Genomic DNA, 18,674 nt, shown 5'->3' on the forward strand with positions numbered 1-18,674 from the left:
GCGGGGCTGTCGCCGCTAGGTCTCATGAACCCTAATGTCCCTCAGAAAGTGTCACCGGACCCAAGAGAGCCCTGCAGGATGTCGGCGTGTGCAGGAGAGTCCGGCGTCGGCCGTGACTGTGGGGGACGGCGGGCCGAGCCTCGTAAGATGAGTAGTCACTGAATCCAGTGGTTGCCCTGGTGCAATAAAACCGCCTTGTGCGTCCTGGCGAACGACTTGCTTTCGAAGTTCCTCAAGTCCTCGCGGCTACCCCCGGATCCTCTCTCGCCCTCTCTCGCCGATGGATGTCTGCTGCCGCCTCCCAGCTGACAGCGTGGCTCGGTGCGCGTCGCTTCCCGGGCTGTTGCTGCCCCTCTGTGTCTGCCAGAGGGCAGTGCTACGTGTGGACGCAGGACTGCCCCCTCCGTGCTCGCTGACACGTGTCAAGAGCGAGTCGGTTTTGGCCAACCAGGTGAACCTGCAGAAGGATGGTTTACAGGAGGAGGTGGCGGCGAACAGACGGGTGAGGTGCGAGAGGCTGCCGCGGCCTCAGGAGAGGAGAGCGCATGGGAGGAGGTGCGGGCCACAGCGCAACAAGGGGCTCAGTGCCCTCACTGCCACCCCTTCGGTCCCCCATCAAGGTGGCTGTGTCCCCACAGCCCCTAGCATTTCTCCACCTCCGTGAATACAAGTCCATAGTCGAGGGCCGCACTCTCACCTCTCGGTGTTGGGACCTGGTGGTTTCTGGTCTAGAACATAGCCCTGTGCCCCTAGTGCGTCTACGCATGCGCCGTGCATTGGCCCCACGGAGAGCTGGGCATCAGGGCCTGGGCGCTTTGGCTCACATAGGCCAAGTGGTTTTTGGCTGCCTGCCCCATATCCCGCCCCTTCGAGTCCCTCTGTACACTCCACACTAGGGGCCTGTCCAGTTTTTCTACCAGCCCTCACCCTCCACGGCTCGGGTCCTGGGCCGTGGTTGCCGGGAAGGACAAGGAGGGACAGGAAGGAAAGGCTTGGGCTCAAGAAGCCCCACAACATTGGGGGAGGTGGATGGCAGTGCCCAGCGGGCCAGTCATGGGTGGGCAGTGCTAGGATTTGTGTTCTGCGGGCTGCAGATGGGGTTCAACGTGGAGGTGGTGACATGTGGCCACTCGCTGTTGTGTCAGGGTACCAATGGAGGTTTGAATTGGGGCGGCTTGGGACCTCGGGAGGCCCACAGCCCTTCACTCCCAGCCTTTGGGTCCCAGGTGAGGGCATCCTGCAACACCACTCACTGTCCCATGACTGGCAGGGGGGCCACCTGGCTACTCTGGTGCTGTGTGTGCTCTGCATCCTCAAGTGGGAACCCCTGGTCGTGGGTTGTCATGGTGTGTGAGCTCACCAAGTGGCCCTGGCACCCTGTCAACTCCTCCTACTCTCATAGTCTGGTTGTCTTTTACCTGCCCACAGGAACCACTCCATGGGGATAGGTCTCCCCACTAGGACCCCACTGATAAAACTCGAGTTGTGTTGACAATTCCAATGCATTTCTCAGGGCAACACTTAGATAGACTATCGGTCGCCCCTGGGATGAGTGGTGGGGGGGTGTTCTGTCACCTGCCACCCCTCTCCTGGCCCTCACTCTAACCAGTGGGCCAGTGGTTGTCCCAGAGGTTTGGCTGACCACTGGGCCATCTGTCCCCCTGAGTGCAGACCCAGAACCACAACCCACTGGATAGAAGCTGACTTGCAGTTAGTATGTCCCTTGCAGTCAGGAGAACTATGGAGTGAGGAATCTCAACAGATGCGGGTTGCCACCAATTCAACACCAACAGGAATCATCAATTTGGAAACTTCATTCAGAGGACACAGTTTAATTACAAAAACAGCATAGAGGCAACCCTTTGGGAGGGCCTCCTCTGCTCCAGTGCAAGATGTCTTTGTTATATCAGCTCTAGTTGGGGGAAACAGTCTTCAGTGGAAAGGCGTAAGTACACTCTGTGAACCAGAGGGTAGTGGACTTACATAGAGAGGAGTCCCTGCTCCTGGTCCCTGTTTGGTCAGTCCTCATGAGGACTCCAAATCCTCACGGTTTGATTTGTCAGAATGGAGCTGCTCTGATAGGCCAATGAAGATGCTGATGGTGGGGATGGGGGGGGGGAACATCGCTGTACAGCTCTGGTTGGAAGGGGAAAACCTCAGTCCTATTGGTTGAAATAAAATTCCAGGAACTCCTTTATAAGGGCTAGATCAAATGGCAGGAGCTCAGTTCGATGCAGGCTTCTGCCTTAAGTGCAGTTTGTGTGAGAGGCCCCTGGTGTGAGAGGGCCACTTTAAAATGACTGCTGGTCTCTGCTTTTAAATTTGAGCCCAGTTAGCCACCAGAAGCCCTTCTTTCTCAGTGTCTACAGGAATAACAGAGGCCAAGTAGCCAATACAGAATCTAAATCACAGCAAGAACCACCAAGCAACTTAAAAAAGAAAAAAGCCTGGAGCCACTTCTTTGAAAAGTTAACATAAGGAAGATAGTGCCTCTTATGTCCCAATCTTGTTTAGACTGTGGCCTTACATTGTAACTACCTACGGTAGGTCACAGAGATGAGAGAAAAACCTACTATTCTTTTGGATAAAGACAAAAGTAGCTACCAGCCAGGATGACCCAAATTACGAGGTACATTTAGGATAAACTGTAAGAAATGGTGCTATCAAGTCTCCTTTCACTTTGAAGCCAAGTTCTCATTTATGTTGAGAACTTGTTGAGCTGTAACTATATAAAAAGGGTAAGGTTGCTCCCTGTCTTTACCATCTCTTTAGTGGGTTATCTAGGCTGAGCATCACATTCTAGTTTCGTGTTATTCAGTAAATAAAACTGGTTTCTCTTCTACCTTTGTGGAGATTTTCTGGCTGGGGAGAATGTTTTATTTTCCCAACAATGGTCAGCATGTTAAACACTGAGAGCCAATAAGTAAAATCCTAAGAGAAAGACCTAGTAACTTCCACAAATTGTAAGGATAAAAAAGGATGAAGAGACTTATGAAACACTTTGCATCCTGATTGCAAAGAAGTTGCTTTGAAAAGCAAATACGTTTTTAAGACAATGGAGAGGATTAAATACCCCAAGTGGCAGGCTGATTTGAGTCCCCCAAAGGTGTGTATGTCATGAGAAAGAGACTTTGCAAATGTAGTGAAGGATTTTGAGACGAGATTAACCTTAATCATAAGTGTCCTTCCTTGTAAGACACAGAGATACTACACAGAAGAAGGCAATGTAATGAGTGCACACATACCCCTGGCTTTGGAGATGAAGGGGGGGCCAAGGGACACAAGAAATGTACCTGAGGACAAGGATTCAACCCTAGAGCCTCCATAGAGAGTGTACCCCTACCAACCCCATTGATCTTATTCCTAGGAAAGGATACTCATGAGTCAGTAAGGAAAGATGACATAGGGGCAGACTAGGAGAGACCATGTGTCAGCTTCCAGTTGTCCTCTCCCAGTGGTCTCAGGCACAAGTGTTGAAGGCTGCCAGCTCTGATTGGGCAACAACACACATCTGAAGTAGCATTGCTAACCAACGAAGTCACTGAACCTTGGTGTCACTTTTTTTTTCTTTTAGTATATCTGTTATGTCATGCAGACAAGGAGCCAATGGAGGCTTAGAGCCCTCCATTATCTGTATAAAATGTCTGGCATGTAGCCAAAGGCCCCAGACACTCAACTGTTATGAAGCAGATGTTTCAAGGGCTCAAAGGTGTATCTCACAGGAGCCAGGCCAGTGTCAAATGTTCTCTTGGAATGGGCAAAAGCTGAACTCAGGCCTGGAGACTGAACACTTTTGTCCCTTCCTAATTACTCTAACATGTTTACTCTTATCTGTACAATAGATCTAGAATAGAATGGTGTGCTATACTGCACATCTCCCCAAGTTTACGTTTGGTGACCATTATGTGCAGCAAAACAGTACAAAGAAGGGTAGTGGGTAGTGTCTAGAGCTGTGGGGGAGGAGAATATGTTAATAATGAGGACTTGAACTTTTAAAGTGTACAGGGCTGTAAAAGGATAACAAATTGAACCATGGTTCCAGTATTCAAAAACACATTTATTCCCCTCACCAAAGGTAACGAATGAACTTTACATTTGCTTCTTTTATTGCTTTCTTAGTTAAAATACAACAACAAAAACCTCCAAATATTGTGAACAGGTTTCATGAAATAAGCACATTAAAAATGTTCAACATCATAAATCATTAGGAAAGTGCAATTAAGCCCTAGTGTGGGATATCAATTTGGTATGGTCATAGTTTCTTATTATTCTATTTTAAAAGTGTGTAGTGGTAGGAATTCAAAAAAGTACAGCGATTTTAGAAAGTTTGGCATGTTTCTTAGAATGTAAACATTTCATCTCCCTTGTGACTCAACATTGCACTGCCACATATGAAACACTGTAAGGAATACACATTCATGATGAGTTTAATAAGCTTATTTGTAATACTGAAACTGCAAACCACTAAATCCCATTCATCCATTAAGAAGTAGATGAAATGGCGGTATATGTAAACAGTACAATATAGTTCATTAAGAAAAATCAATAAAAAAATAAGTTATTCACATCTATATCATGAAGGAACAGCCAGATATGAGCAAACACATTCACAATTCCAAGTCTGGAAATACAGGGACAGAGATCACAAGATAAATATGAATGGTTAAGGGTTTGATGTTTCATGGTTTACATGTGCTAATACTTACCAAAACTGTACATTTTAAATATCTTGCTTTATTATAAACCAGTAAGAACTTATAATAAATGGTTTCACGGCAAAATCTGAATCCCCTTTTGGGAAAGTAGAAATTTGGCAGTTACCTCCATGCAGCCTCTCAGCCATGGAGCTCTGCTCCAGTAGGAATAAAAGATGTTTTTTGCCGGGACATCCAGAGTGGGATTATCACTCTCTTTTCCCCCACTATGCAGGTTCAGCTGGCCCGGAGATGCTATGGAGCTTTTTGTAAGTTCTCACAATTTCTGCAAAAACCTCCTAAACATCCAGTCAATGGAACATTCATGGGTGCAACTTTGGAAATGGACATCCTTATTGTTTTTTCGTGTCTCTCCCTCCCCATTAAGTCACCAAGTATAGTTCCCACATACCTGATGGCTAGGATAAAAATTTTTATAAAATTGGCATGACAATCGCAGGTGTAAAAGGGAATTATTAATATGTATTTTGCTCCAAAACACACGCGTGGTCCCTCACATTTTCCCTCTTTGTCAGGTGAGCTTGGAATCCACAAAAAAATCCTGACATCAAGAGATGTGGAGGGTGGGGGGCAGCTGACGATCTTTTTGTCTAACCCTAATTTGAGAAGGGTGTAAGCACCCTGCTTTTGCTCCTTGCCTGCTAATTTCACTGGGTAGAAAAGCCTGGGTCTACTGCCATCTGTCATCCAATGTGGAGCAAACCAACTGTCAGCCCCTGTGCTTCCCCATGGGTGCCCAGTGCTGCCACTGAAGATGTGTTCTGGCCCCAGTGGGGAAAATGGAGCAGGTCCCCATGTGTGGTGCACTTCCCTGAGCTGTGGACTGGGCTCTGACACATTAAGAAAAAAATGCTGACCTCCAGCTCACAGAGCCCTGTACTCTATCCCAGGCAAAGAGTGGAGCAAAAATATTCCTTGCTCTGATACTCTGCCCACTGAGGCAGACAGAGTTTGGGGCATCCACAAAAGCTGTTCACCTCTGGAAACAGTTCAATTCTCCTCTCAACCCTACTACACCAGTGAAAGAAACCCCCAAGATGAAAGGGGGCTTAACTTTTCTTAGAGTCATGACACAAGCCAGAGCAAACTGAGGCAGAGTGACTTGGAACCTAATAAATTCCATTACATATGTGAACCTCTGCAAGCCCCCAGCTTCTGCTTGGTAAGACCTTGTTCAGTCCATGTCCGAGTTAGACGGGAGAGACAAAACAATGTCCAGGGGCTCTGGGGATGGTACAGCAGAGGTCACCTACCCTGTTGGTGACCAGTGAGGTGTCTGATGCACCATATGGGCTCAGCGACATAAATGTGGCAAGAGCCTGGGCAGCTTAGAAAGGGTAACAGCTCAAGAACTTCCTCCAAAACTGGCACTCACAGGCCATGTCTACGCTATGGATGTGCAGATAGATGGCATTGAACTTCAAGCTGTTGACACCCTGACAAAAGTCCTCTTGTATGTATTAGAGGGACAGCTCATTCTGAGGCCTTTTCCCACTGTGAACTTTCTCATGGCGCCTGAGATGAGGCCGTCAGCTGGAGGCTTTCCCACACTTGCTGCATTCTTGAAGCCCGGCTGGGCTGTGAAGCTTCTGGGGCTCCAGCACAACAGAACTCTGACTGAGGACTTCCCCACTTTTGCTGCACTTGTGAGGCCTGTGCCTGACATGGACTCTGTGGTGCTGAGTGAGTTGGCTGCTCTGGCTAAAGAATTCTCCACAGTCACTGCACTCAAAGGGTCATTCGCCTGTGTGAACTCTCTGGTGTTGAGTGAGGTCAAAGCTTTGGCTAAAAAGTCTCCCACAGTCACTGCATTTATAGGGCCTGGCTCCCGTGTGAACTCTCTGGTGTTTAATGAGGGTAGAGCTTTGGCTAAAGAGTTTCCCACACTCACTGCACTCATAAGGCCTCTCTCCAGTGTGAATTCGCTGGTGTTTAATGAGGCTGGGGCTTTGGTTGAAAAACTTCCCACATTCATTGCACTTGTAAGGCCTCGTTCCCGTGTGGACTCTCTGGTGTTTAACAAGGTTGGAGTTGGAGGTAAAGAATTTCCCACAGTCACTGCATTTGTAAGGCCGTGACCCACTGTGAATTCTCTGATGTTCACTAAGGCTGGAGCTTTGACTAAAGAATTTCCCACATTCACTGCACTGATAAGGCCTCTCACCCGTGTGAATTCGCTGGTGTCGAACAAGCGTGGGTTTGTTGCTGAAGGCCTTGCCACACTCGCCGCATGAGTACGGCCTCTCTCCCGTGTGGGTGCGCTGGTGCTGGACAAGGATGTGTTTGTAGCTAAAGCCTTTCCCACACTCGCTGCACTCGTAAGGCCTCTCTCCGGTGTGCACCCGCTGGTGCTGAACCAGTCTGTATTTGCGGCAGAAGGCCTTGCCACAGTCACTGCACTTGTAGTTCCTCTGTCCACTGTGAAAGGCGTCCACACATGTGCTGGCCTTTGGTGGCTTGCCCAGGGTAGCGGGAAAGGCCTTCCCAACCTCCCAGCATGCAAAGGGCTTCTCTGATGTGTGGACTATGCAGCTCCTCATACAGGAGGCCTGGACCCTGTTCCAGCTGAAGAGTTTCCCTTTCCTGGGCTGCTGCTGGAGCTGGTGATGCTTCCCACATACCCCGGACAGTTTCTGCCCAGGGACTGTTCCCAGGTCAGCAGCTAAAAGCAGATCACCTTCCAAGGCCAGGCTACACACCTCCCAGTGGGGATAGGCCTGTGCAGTATTTCCCTGTGATGCTTCTTCAGCAACATTCTTCTCCGGTATCTCTTCATCATCTGCTCCATGCCAACTACCTGAAAATAGAACAGGTGGGGTCAACAGTGGCCCAGAACAACCCAATCCCAAAACCAATACCTCAAAGCAGAGAAATGCCCCTCAACTTCATGTAAACTGGGTTAGGAGGAGGCAGCCCCATCAAAACTGTGTCTGACAACCAAGGTGAAAATCCATGGGATTTCCAGGACAAGGAAGCTGGGGACAGGGTGAGGAAGGGCTCTGTGCAGTACTGGGCCTCTACATGTCATAAAATGGGGGCACTCACTGGGCAAAATACACAAGGAGACAGGTCCACAACTCATGCCTCTGGAAACGGTGTTCACTAGGGCCAATACTGCTGGGTACACATGTGTGCTGTGTGGAAGGGTGGTGTGTCCAGGCCCAGGAAAGTCTGACTGCCACTGAGTAGCTTGTGCTCAAAGGCTATTTTTTTTAAAGATTTTTTTTTTAATTGCGGAATTGGGGGGATGGGAACAGTGCTGGGGAATTGGGAGAAGGGGAACAGACAAGTTGCTGTCGTTTTGTTCTTCAGTCTAGTTGTGGAGGAAGTTGCCCCACTGGCCCAAGTTGGCACCATCACTGCACTCTTCCCGGGCGAGGCTCATCAGTCGCCAGCTTCTGGACTGCCGCTCACTGCGGCTGCTGGCCGCTCACGCTGGCTGCTGGCTACACATGGTAACCCATGGCAACCCACTGCCACAGGGGCTGCAGCCTACACCGTCGCTGGCGACTCACAGCAGCCCAGCTCCAGGTTGAGCTGCCGTTCAGCATCTTAGCTGTGGAGGGCAGTGTCACTGGCCCTCATATGTGGGATCCAAACCGGGGCTCTCTGGCATCCCAAGTCAGCTCTCAACCATCGCGCCACTTGGCCGGCCCTCAAAGGCTATTTTAAGGAAAGGTGCAGACCCCAAGATGACACATTAAGGGTAGGACAGTGAGAGGAGTGATAAGAGGTGAGGGATAATCCTGGGTCAGGAGTCAGAGTAGAAATGACAGGAGGGCCGAGTGTCAAGAATGAGGAGGAAAGATATAGAAATGAGGTAGTTGCTGTGCTGAGCATGTTTCTGATATGAGCTGAACCCAGCCCTATCACATCCTCCCCATAGTGCCAACCACCAGGTCCAGGTCCACTTTGAGCCCCCCTTGCTGTGCCTGGACTTGGTCATGTAACCATGGTTCTCCTCCTTGCAATTCCCAATCCTGGTTCACTCGGGCCCCAAGGAATGTCAGCAGAACCTGGAGCACAGAGGTGGCAAGGAGCCAGGGAGTGGCCAAAGTAGCTGGGATGCACAGGGCCAACCCCAAGTCTCCTGACACACAAACCTTCACTGAAAAAGCTTTAGGGAAGCTGGTGCCAGGTCTATTTGTGACAGGAGGCAGTACACATGAGCAGCCTTAGAACCTAAGACAGGTAAACTGGACTGCCCCTTGGAAAAAATGGGAGGGGCAGAGAGCAGCCAGGGCATAGGGCGTGAGGGCCTTACCCAACGACACAACAAGTGTAAAGACCTCCAGCATCACGTTGCGGTATAGGAATCTTTGAGCCTCGTCCAGAAGTCTCCATTCCTCCTGGGAAAAGTACACAGCCACATCCTCAAAGGTAATAGAGCCCTGTGATGAGGGGGACAATTGTATCTATAAGCAGCCTCTTTCCCCAGGAACCCGTATTGAGTCACATTCACTCCTTAATCACTGGGTCAAACCCACAGCAAAAGGTAGCCTGACAGATGACATCTTAGCTCTGGGCCTGAGATGCAGGGACTCCATCCTGCTCCTGCAAGGCAACAGGCTGAGAGGCCCTAGGATCATACCTCATGGAAATGATCAAAATTGGGCCCACCATTCTTTCTTCAGCTCCCAGTACCACAGCCCTGAGGCAGGTAGTTCACATTCCTTCCCCACATGCACATCACACACTGGACTGCCATCATGAACCTGACCTACAAATTTAGCTGTTCTCTGGCCTCTTCACATACCCTTCTGGACATGGCATCCAGAAAGTGCTTGGCAAATGCAACAGGGTACCATTATATCCCAAACCTCCAGCTACAACTTTAGGTCACTCAGAACCATGTGCAATGTACACATCCACACAGCCTCCTCATGTCTCTTCAGCAGTTACAACCTTTGGGCACATAACGCCCATTCAAACTCTGTACCCACTTGACACACCCAGTGTAAGGTAATCTGACATTCTAACAGCGAGACCCACCACACAGCCTGGAGGTGCATAGGAAGAGTTAGAAGCACCAGCCCTACTTCACTATCATCTCCATTCCCCCATGAAAACCTGGGCTGCCTGCTAGACTTTCCCTCCCCATACCTTACCACTGATGACTACTAGTCTTCCTTGTCTGTCTTTGTGACACCTACCACCCTTACCTTCACCAGTTGCTTAAATAAGCGGCTGTCCTCCCTTGTCCTCTAATGACAATGCCACCATGACTTGGATGGTACATTTTAGGTGTCTCCATCCTGAGGCCCTGCCCAGCACTCTAGATTCTCATGTCCAGCTGTCCACTCATCACCTGTACTTGGGAGTCTCTGGAACACCTGAGATTCAACATGGTCAAGACCTAATTCTTAATATTTTCACTGAAAAATACTGCAACCACCAACTTTGTCATCTTAGCTGAGGGCACTTTCCATCCTCCCAGTGATTTGTGACTTCTCTGTTACCCTCCACATTATAAAATAAGATCAGCCCAACTTTAAAAACAAATCCAAATGCCAACTATTTTTCCTGTCTCCCCCAGTATATTCTGTACACTCCAGCCAGTGGTAGCTTGTTAAGACATGAGTCACATCACTTTTCTCCTCTGCTCCAACAAGTCTGTAGCTGCCATCACTCTTACACTACCTTTCTAGGTAAGACTTCAGCCCACCAGATTATGAGAGAGACCTTACAAGTACTTACAACAAACATTCCCATCTCAGTCTCATCCCTGAGAACATGTACATATGATCCCTGTACTTCAGCCAACGTTTCACAACTCACACTATTGCGTGCCAAAATGGGGGTCTCTTAACCTCTGGCCTGGACTTAAAAACCTGGGTTTAAAATTGCNACAACAAATGAGTTTCAGGACACCTGATACGCACCTGTGCAGGGTCCATAAGTGCTTCTGCTGAAAGCGAGACCTAGGGGAGGATAAGGGCTTTGTTACTTTCATTCCCATCATGGCTACAGACAAAAAAAAAAGAAGACAAATGATTGAAACCCTTAATATTTTAGGTGGAGGGAATAAAGCATGCAAAGGAGGGAAGAAAATGTTTATGGATTTCTGCCATGAAACCAAGGCAAAGCCCCTCTGTAAGGGTCATAGTTGGTGTGTTTGTTAGTAGCATTCATAAGCCTAGCATGGCAGGACCCCCAATAAGCCAGAAGAGGAGGGTGGTCATTGAACAAATGGCGGCTACAGATGCAGTTCACTGCCCACTATGGCTCTGGCAAATGCAGGAGGGGAGGAGAAGTCGGGCTGCAGTTTCCTTCCTAGAAAAGGTATCTCTGTCTCTTCCTCCTTCCTCATTGTGTCTGAGTCCCTGGAGCTGGCTAGGAAGCTGTACACAACCTACTGGTGGGACCATTATTTGGGCTCATTCCAGGAGCACAAGGATGATTTAACATACGCAAATCAATCGATGTGATATACCCCATCAACAAAATAAAAGATAAAAATCATATGATCATATCAATAGCTGCAGTAAAGCATTTGACAAGATAAATCAAAACACTCAATTCAATGCATATAGAAGGAAAGTACCTCAACATAGTAAAGGCCATGTATGACAAACCCTCAGCTAATACCAGACTCAATGGTGAAAAACTAAAAGCTTTCCTCTAAGATCAGGAACAAGACAAGGATGCCCACTCTCACCACTGTCATGCAACATACCACTGGAAGTCCTAGTCACAGCAATCAGGCAAGAGAAATGAATGAATAAGTTATTTGCAGAAGACATGACTCTTTATATAGGAAACCCTAAAGACTCCACCAATGAACTAGAAGAATAAACAAATAGAGTAAAATTGCTGATACAAAAACCTATAGTATTCCTATATGCTAACAAGATATCTGAAAGAAAAGTGAAGAAAACAATTCCATTTATACTCCCAACAAAAAGAATAAAATACCTAGATAAAATTTAAGAAAGGAGGTGAAGCACTTGTACACTGAAAACTACAAGACAAAGTTGAAAGAAACTGAAGATGACACAAAGAAATGGGAAGAGATTTCATGTTTATGAATAGGAAAAAGAATTAACATAGTTTAAAGGCCCCTATTACCTAAAGCTACACAGATTTAATGCATCTCCATCAAAAACCCAAGGGCATTTTTCACAGAAATAGAACAAAAATATCAAATTTGTAGGGGACCACCAAAGCAATCCTGAACAAAGTCACAGTCCTTGACTACAAAGCTACAATAATAAAAACAGAAAACAGGCCAATGGAACAGAATTGAGAGCCCAGAAATAGACCTACGTATATTGTATATAGGCAATGCATTTTTCTTCAAAGCAGCCAAAAGCATACAATTCAAAAAGGAAAGCCTCTTCAATAAATGGTATTGGGAAAACTGGAATACCATATGCTTAAAAGAATGAAACTGGACTTCTATCTGAGACCATACACAAAAATTAACTCAAACTGGATTATAAATTTGAATATAAGCCTGAAATAAAATACATAGAAAACACAGGCACTCAATTTATGGACCTTGGTCTCAAAGGGTTTTTGTCAACTTCACCCATAAAGCAAGGAGAAAGAAAAGATAAAAGAAAGGGACTAATCAAACTAAGAAGCTTCTATGTAGCAAAAAAACAAAACAAAACCATCAACAAAAAACAGCAACCAACCCAATACAAAGTACTGCCCCATGATACCTCCAATAAGGGGCTAATATCCAAAAATATATACAGAACAAGAACTCATACAACTCAACACACACACAAAAAAACAATCAAATTAAAAAGGGGGGACTTCCAGTCAAGATTGCAGAGTAGGTAAATGCTGTGCTCGCCTCCTCCCACGATCACATCAAAATTACAACTAAATTATAGAATAACCACCAGAAGACAAGATGAACAGAAGTCCTGTAACTTAAGGATATAAAGAAAAAGCCACAGACTGTTAGGAGGGGTGGAACAGGCTGGTCCCACACCCATGGTGGGGCAATTAAGAATCAGGAGTATATCTTGACTGCAGAGGTTCCCCCTGAGGGGTCCCAGCCTGGGGCACCAGAGCTGAAAGAGAGGCCCCCATAACATCTAGCTGTGAAAACCAAAGGGAGTGGCTCTGAGTGAGATGGAGAGCGGCTAGAGTCCCAGGTGTTCCTCTTGAGGGGCCCACATATGGACTCACGAGCTCTGGGCTCCAGTGCGGGAAGTAACTAAACTTACTAGCTTCAGGATGAGGGCTGGAGGGGCAGCTCCCTCCAAAGACAGAAGCACTGGCAGGTACCATTACCCATTTGGGGAGCAGGTACCAAATTCTAGCTCTCCATTAACCTGGCTAGCACCATTCACCACACCAAACCCAACACACATGCCTGGTCCGAGCCACTTCCAGCAGCTCTTCCATACAAGTGACCTGCCTCGCCCCATGCTATGGACTTTTCTAAAATCTCTCAGAAGTCCACAAACCCCAAGCAAGCTGTGGCGGGCCCTGTACCTCTTGTTAAGTGGCCATAAGCCCAGCACAAGTGGCAACAAGTCTCAGCTTGCTCTGTGCCTCCCCTCCCATCAAGAGGACCCAAGCCTTACATAAGCAGTGGCCAATCTTGGCCTGGAATACGGCTTCAACTAAGTGGCCACAAGCCTGGCACAAGTGGCAGCTGACCTCAGCTCACATCGTGGTGCCCACCAAAAGCTCCCAAGCCTGGCACTAGTAGCAGTAGGCCTTAACTCGCAGCATAGCCTCTTCAAGGCCAGCACAAGTAGTAATTAACCACAGACCACTTTGTAGCTCCCATGAAGTGGCCCCAAGCCAGGCACAAGCAACAGCTGACCTGGACCTGCACCAGAGTTCCTCCTAAGAGGCTCCAGAACCAACACACCTGGAGGTCGGCTTCAGAGTACCACCCAACCAGCTTCCTAAAAGCACAACTGAAGGGCACACTCGGCTGGCACCACAGCCCACTCCAGTGGACTCTTGCTCCATGGGGCCAGTCCCCAAAGCCAGTCAGATTGAGGACCAACAGCAACCAAGGTTCAACTACAACAGGAGGCCACACACAAGCCACACCCCTAGAGCACCTGGCTCAGGTGACCAGGGAGACTGCAACACTGGGCCCCATAGGACACCTATTACATAAGGCCACTCTACTAAGACCGGGAGACATAGCAGCCCTACCTAATACTAGAAACAAATACAGGGAGGCAGCCAAAATGAGGAGACAAAGAAACAAATCCCAAGTGAAAGAACAGGACAAAACCCAGAAAAAGAACTAAATGAAATGGATACATGCAATCTACCAGGTACAGAATTCAAAACATTAGTTATAAAGATGCTCAATGAACTTAGGAGAAGAATAGATGAACTCAGTGAGAATTTCAACTAAGATATAGAAAACATAAAAAAGAACCACTCAAAAATAAAGAATACAATACCTGAAATAAAGGATACATTAGAGGGAATCAACTTGGTGAAGGGGAACAGCCAAGTTGCCGTCCTTCAATCTTAGCTGTGGAGGGCACAGCAAGTTCAGCTCCAAGTCCAGTCACACCACTCAGCTCAAGGTGCTGTGCTCAATTAGTTGTGGGTGGGCGTGGCCACCATCCCATGTGGGAGTCAAACTGTCAGCCTTGGTAAGAGCTCACGCTCTATCCCCTGAGCCATCCGGGTGGCAGCTCAGCTCAAGGTGCCAAGTTCAGTCTTTAGTTGCAGATGAGCGTAGCCCACCATCTTGAACAGGCAACCTTGTTGTTTGGAGCACGTGGTCTCACCAGCTGAGCCATCCTGCCACCTGTTGGCAGCTCAGCGGCAGCTCGTGTTGGGCACAGTGCACTGGCCCATGTGGGAATCGAACCGGCGACCCTATTGCTCAGAGCTCACACTCTTGCGCAAGCTCTTAACCAACTGAGCCACTCAGCCAGCCCAAAATGCAACCAATTTTTGAATGTTAGTTTTGTATCCTGCTTCTTTACTGAATTCATTTATTCTAATACTTTTTGGTAGAATCTATGGGGTTTTCTCTATAGAGTATCATGGCATCTGCAAATAATGACCGTTTTACTTGTTCTTTTCCAATTTGTATGCCTTTGTTTCTTTCTCTTGACTAATTGCTCTGGCTAGGACTTCCAGGATTATGTTGAATAACACTGGTGAGAGTGGGCATCATTGTTCTTATTCCTGATCTAGCTTTCAGCTTTTCACCATTGAGGTGATGTTAGCTGTGGGTTTGTCATATATGGTCTTTATTATGTTGAGGTATGTTTTCCTCTATCCCCACTTTGCTGAGAATTTTTATCATGAATGGATATTAGATTTTGTCAAAGTTTTTTTATGCCTCTATTAATACAAGATTTTTATCTTTCATTTTGTTTATATGGTGTATCATGTTATTTGATTTGCAGATATTGAACCAACCTTGCATTCCAGGAATAAATCCTCATGGATAAATTGATCATGGTGTATGATCTTTATAATGTATTGCTGAATTTGATTTGCTAATATTGTGTTGAGGTTTTTCCCCATCTGTTTTCAGCAGGGATATTGGTTTATAACTTTTTTTTTTGTAGTGTCTTTGTCGGATTTTGTTTTCAGGGTAATGCTGGCCTTGTAAAATGAGTTTGAGAGCTTTTTCTCCTCATGAATTTTTTTGGAATTGTTTGAGAAGGGTAGGTATTAATTCTTCTTTGAATGTTTGCTAAAATTCATGTGTGAAGTCATGTGGTCTGGGACTTTTGTATGTTGGGAGTTTTTCTATTACTGTTTTGATTCAATTTCATTAGCAGTTATCAGTCTGTTCAGATTTTCTGTTTTTTCATGATTCTCAGCCTTGAAAGCTTGTATGTTTCTAGGAATTTATCCATTTCTTCCAGGTTGTCCCCATTTATTGGCATATAATTGCTCATAGTATTTCCTTATAATCCTTTGTATTTCTGTGGTGTCGACTGTCATTTCACCTCTTTCATTTCTGGTTTTATGTAGGTCCTCTCTCATTTTTTCTCTTGATGAGTCTGGATGGTTTATTAATTTTGTTTATCTTTTCAAAGAACCCACTCTTGGTTTCATTGAAAGTTTTTATTTATTTTTAAGTCTCTTTTATTTCCACTCTGATTTTTATTATTTTCTTTTTTTACTTTAGGATTTTTTTTGTCTTTTCTAATTTTATCTAAGTGTAAGGTTAGATTGTTTATTTGAGATACACCTGTATTACTATAAATATTCCTCTCAGATCTGCTTTGGCTGTGTCCCATAGATTTTTGAGTCATTGTATTTTCATTTTCCTTTGTCTCAAGATATTTTTTTTCCTCTTTCCTAGATTTCTATTAAGGGATGGGAAAAGATGATTTGGCACAATGCAGTTGAAATAAGTTATTAGAAAAAAAGTAAAGCTTTCCCATGTTTATACCCCACTGGATTGGGACTCATCAAGAAATTGATTACTGGGCCGGCCGAGTGGCGCATTGGTTAAGAGCTGGCTTGGGACGCCAGAGGGCCCTGGTTCGGATCCCACATATAAGGGCCAGTGACACTGCCCTCTGCAGCTAAGATGGTGAACGGCAGCTCGACCTGGGGCTGGGCTGCCATGGGTTGCCGGCGACGGCATAGGCTGCAGCCCCTGCTGCAGTGGGCTGCCATAAGCTACCGTGTGTAGCCAGCAGCCAGCATGAGCGGCCAGCAGCTGCTGTGAGCGGCCAACGAGAAGCCGGCAACTGATCTGCCTCACCCAGGAAGAGCGCAATAATGGTGCCTACTTGGACCAGTGAAGCAGCGTCCTCCACAACTGGACTGAGGAGCAGAGGGACAGCAACTTGTCCGTTCCCCTTCCCCCAATTCCCCTGCGCTGTTCCCCTCCCCCAATTCCCCAATAAAAATCTTAAAAAAAAAAGAAATTGATTACTAAGAAAGACCTTTTACATTCTGAGATTATTTTTAAAATATCCCAAAGAAATCCAAAACACTTAATTCAAAAAAATATATGCACCCCTATGTTTTGCAGCACTATTCACAATAGCCAAGATATGGAAACAACTAAAATGCCCATCGATAGATGATTGGATAAAGAAACTGTGGTACAAAAAAACAAAAAACAAACAAACAAAATTCAAAAAAACAGGGGACAGCCAAGTGGCTCAGTTGGTTAAAAGCACTGAGCTCTGAGCAACAGAGTTGCTGGTTCGATTCCCACATTGGCCAGTGAGCTGCGCCTGAACTGAGCTGCCGCTGAGCTGCCAACAGGTGGCAGGATTGCTCAGTGGTTAGAGCGTGCACTCTTAGCAACAAGGTTTTCTGTTCGATTCCCACATGGGATGGTGGGCTATGCCCACCCACAACTAAGATTGAACATGGCACCTTGAACTGAGTGGCTGCAAGCTGCCAATGGGCGACCCAGGTGGTGACTGGACTTGGAGCTGAGCTAGCTGTGCCCTCCACAACTAAGACTGAAGGACAACAACTTGGCTGTTTCTTTTCCCCAATTCCCCAACACTGTTCCCCTCCCCCAATTCCCCAATAAAATCTTTAAAAAAAAAGAAAGAATACAATCACACTTACAATTACATCAAGAAGAATAAAATACCTAGAAATAAATTTAACCAAGGAAGTAAAAGACCTGTATTCAGAAAACTATATTGACCTCATGCAGAGGAAGGATTAACATTGTAAAAATGTTCATACTACTCAAAGCAAGCTACAAATTCAATGCTATCCCAATAGCATTTTTCACAGAACTAGTACGAATAATCCTAAAATTTAAATGGAACTACAAAAGACCCCAAGTAGCCATAGCAATCTTGAGAAAGAAGAACTAAGTTGGAGGTATCAATGCTACCTGATATCAAACTATGCTTCAAGGCTATAATAAACAAAGCAGCATGGTAATGGCATAAAAAGAGGCACATAAATCAATGGTACTGAATAGAAAACCCAGAAACAAACCTACACTACACCTATACGGTAAATTAATTTATAACAAAGAAGGCCAGAATATACAATGGGATCAAGACAGTCTCTTCAATAAATACTGTCTGGAAAACTGGACAGATACATGGAAAAAATGAAACTGACCACTTTCTTACACCACATACAGGAATAAACTCAAAATGGGATTAAAGACTTAAATGTAAGACACAAAAACACAGGCAACAAACTCTCTGACATTGCCCTTAGTAATTATTTCTTTGGATGTGTCTCCTTGGGCAAGGGAAACAAAGGAAAAAATAAACAAATGGGGCTACATCAAACTAAAAAGTTTTTTCACAGCAAAGGAAACCATCAACAAAACGAAAAGACATCCTGCTGAATGGGAGAAGATACTTGCCAATGATATATCTGCTAAGGGGTTAATATCCAAAATATATAAAGAACTCATATAACTTATTACAAACAATTTGATTTTTAAAATGGGCAGAGGACCTGAATAGACATTTCTCCAAAGAGAACACACAGATAGCCAATAGACATTTGTCACTAATCATCAGAGAAATATTGGGTTGTCAGAAAAGTCATGATGCATTTTTGCAACAGATGGCACTAATTCATTTTTGGAAGTACTAGAGTCATTCGCATCTATAGGGTTGTCAGTAAAGTCATGACGTATTTTTTCTATGTTTTTCAAAGGTCATTTATTTACATAAAGAACAAAGATCAATCAATGTATTTCCCGTTTTGTTCGATAACCTTTTGCCATCTTTCAGTGAGCTTCATAATTCCTCGTTCATAGAAGGACCTGTCTTTATCAGCAAAAAACTGCTGATTCACAGCCTCATCTGAATTGAATGTTATACCATGCAAGAAGTTTTGAAGAGAGTGAAACAAGTAGAAGTCTGATGGCACAAGGTCAAGCTCCAATAATTTTTGACGGGTGATCAAACTTGTGTGTGGTCTCGCGTTGTCACGATGGAACACAACTCCTTTACAATTAACAAGCTCTTGGACATAGCAATAACATAGATGCAAATGACTCTAGTACTTCCAAAAATGAACTAGTGCCATCTGTTGCAAAAATGC

At 45.7% G+C, this 18,674-nt stretch overlaps 1 protein-coding gene across 1 annotated transcript in view; it reads right to left on the reverse strand.

Moving 5' to 3' along the window:
- Positions 1 to 4,018: 4,018 nt before the first annotated feature.
- The window catches only part of LOC109376664 (zinc finger protein 416-like), a 31,641-nt gene continuing 16,985 nt past the window's right edge, over positions 4,019 to 18,674 (reverse strand). Inside the window, exons 2-4 of the mRNA XM_019632740.1 lie at positions 10,598 to 10,636; positions 8,980 to 9,106; positions 4,019 to 7,512 (exon numbers count right to left, since the gene is read on the reverse strand). Coding sequence (XP_019488285.1) covers positions 6,452 to 7,512; positions 8,980 to 9,106; positions 10,598 to 10,636 — 1,227 coding nt within the window. The 3' untranslated portion in view covers positions 4,019 to 6,451. The remainder of the gene's footprint in view (positions 7,513 to 8,979; positions 9,107 to 10,597; positions 10,637 to 18,674) is intronic.

Source organism: Hipposideros armiger, unplaced genomic scaffold (assembly GCF_001890085.2).
Source record: "Hipposideros armiger isolate ML-2016 unplaced genomic scaffold, ASM189008v1 scaffold_1168, whole genome shotgun sequence".
In the NCBI taxonomy this organism is placed as follows: Eukaryota; Metazoa; Chordata; class Mammalia; order Chiroptera; family Hipposideridae; genus Hipposideros; species Hipposideros armiger.